The 1,743-nt window shown below is 60.9% G+C and overlaps 1 protein-coding gene across 1 annotated transcript; it reads right to left on the bottom strand.

Moving 5' to 3' along the window:
- Positions 1-350: 350 nt before the first annotated feature.
- On the bottom strand, positions 351-1,594 carry LOC113979977 (serine/arginine repetitive matrix protein 2-like; the record flags this gene model as incomplete). Its single annotated transcript, XM_027707252.1, has 3 exons — positions 1,562-1,594; positions 1,245-1,435; positions 351-1,073 (listed from the first exon to the last, which is right to left on the bottom strand). A coding segment is annotated over exon 3 (691 nt), but the record flags the coding sequence as incomplete, so codon positions are not given.
- Between the last annotated feature and the right edge of the window lie 149 nt (positions 1,595-1,743).

Here is a 1,743-nt window from a genome sequence, read left to right as displayed (position 1 = left end):
CCCAGCACTGGGGGCTCTATCACGCCTCCCGTCACGGCCACTTCTGGATCTGCTGGATGAATTTGAGGTCCGACGCTGCTGGTGGGAGTTGTTTTGCCTTTGGGAGGTCCTGGCTGTTGTCTCCCTTGAGTTTCGTCTCCCAGCACTCGGTGCTGGCGTGCAGTTCCTGTCACGGGGACTTCTGGACCGGTAGGATGGATTTGACGTCCGACTTTGGCGGCGGGAGCGATTTTGCCTGCGGGATGTCCCTGATTCTTCCTGGCTGGGAGTGCAGGTCTCAGGACTTGGTGCTGGCACAGGGGACCTGTCACGGCGACTTCTGGACCGAAGGCGTGGATTTTGTGACCGACGTTGCTGGCGGGAGCGGTTTCGGCTGCGGGATGTCTCTGATGCTTCCTGGGTGGAGGTGCAGCTCCCGGCCCTTGGTGTTCTCACACGGCTCCTGTGACGTCGACTTCTGGAGCGAAGGTGTGGATTTTGGGGCCGACGTTGCTCGCAGGAGCGGTTTCGGCTGCGGGATGTCTCTGATGCCTCCTCGCTGCGTCTGCGCCTCCGAGGACTTGGTGGTGGTGGTAAACAGCTCCTGTCCTGGGGACTCGGGGACCGGAGGTCTGGCGAACATCTCCTGTCACAGGGACTCGGGTACCGAAGGTGTGGATTCTGGGGCCGACTTTGCCGGCGGGAGCGTTTTCGCCTGGGGGATGTCCCTGATTGTCCCTGCCTGGGTCTGCGCCTCGCAGCAGTTGGTTCCGGCACATGGCTGCTGTCACGGGGACTTCTGGACCGAGGATGTGGATTTGGGGGCCGACTTTGCCGGCGGGTGCGGTTTTGCCGGCGGCCAGGCCCCCGACTGCGAGAGCAGCTGCTGCCCTCAGTTTCTGGGATGTTGCTGTGGGATGGCCTCGATGTTACCTGACTATAAGGGCTGGGGCTGCTCATCTCCTCTGAGGGAGATTCCAGAGACTGCTCTGATGCTGCCTGTTGGCTGGTGCTGGGGGTGATGGTCTCATGTTCTGTTGACACAGCAGGAGACTCCTCCATGAGTCTGGCAAGGATTGAGAATTCACCGGAGGCTGTAAGGGGAAGCAGGAAGGTCAAGACCGCCCCAGGCCCAAGACAGGCCAGGCCAGAGCAGTGCCCGCAGCCCTCCTGGAGCTGACAGGCTCTGCCAAGACCACCCTGGGCACCCATTGCCAGGCCCAGGGGCACCTGACCCAGGGGCATTCAGGTGCTTTGCTTCTTACATGTCAGGTACTCAGCACAGCTGTCACAGTCACAGTTGTTCGTGCAGGCTGTCGTGCCACAGCAGTGTCTGCGGATGCTCTGGCCAGCACAGTTGTCACATTCCCAGCTGGTTGTGCTGTCCCTCAGGCCAGAGCAGTGTCTGTGGGTGCCCTCGGCACCACAGGAGGAGCACAGGAGCAATTCCCAAGGCCTGGGGAAGCAAACGGGTTCATGGAGGTGAGGACAAAGTGTCCAAAGCGTGGGATTATCTGGCTGAGCTCTTCTCCTGGGTCCTTCAAGCCCTGCAGAGCCCTGGGAGGCAGCTTTGGCAACTTACCCCTGTTCCTCTGCCTCCTGCCTGCCTCCTGGACAAAGGCACTCACTGGCATCGCAGTGCCTGTGTGTCTCTCCTTGCTCAGCGAACGCATCATTCTCCTCCCATGATGGCTCTCTGATGGAAAAGGGAAAACTGATGAGCTCCCTCTGCCCTGGGCAGGTGCAGGGTGTCCCTGCTCTTCC

This window comes from Neopelma chrysocephalum, unplaced genomic scaffold (genome assembly GCF_003984885.1).
Source record: "Neopelma chrysocephalum unplaced genomic scaffold, ASM398488v2 Primary Assembly neopelma1_91296, whole genome shotgun sequence".
Taxonomy (NCBI): domain Eukaryota; kingdom Metazoa; phylum Chordata; class Aves; order Passeriformes; family Pipridae; genus Neopelma; species Neopelma chrysocephalum.
Note: the sequence above shows the minus strand (reverse complement) of the source record. Positions and strands in the feature narration are given on the sequence as shown.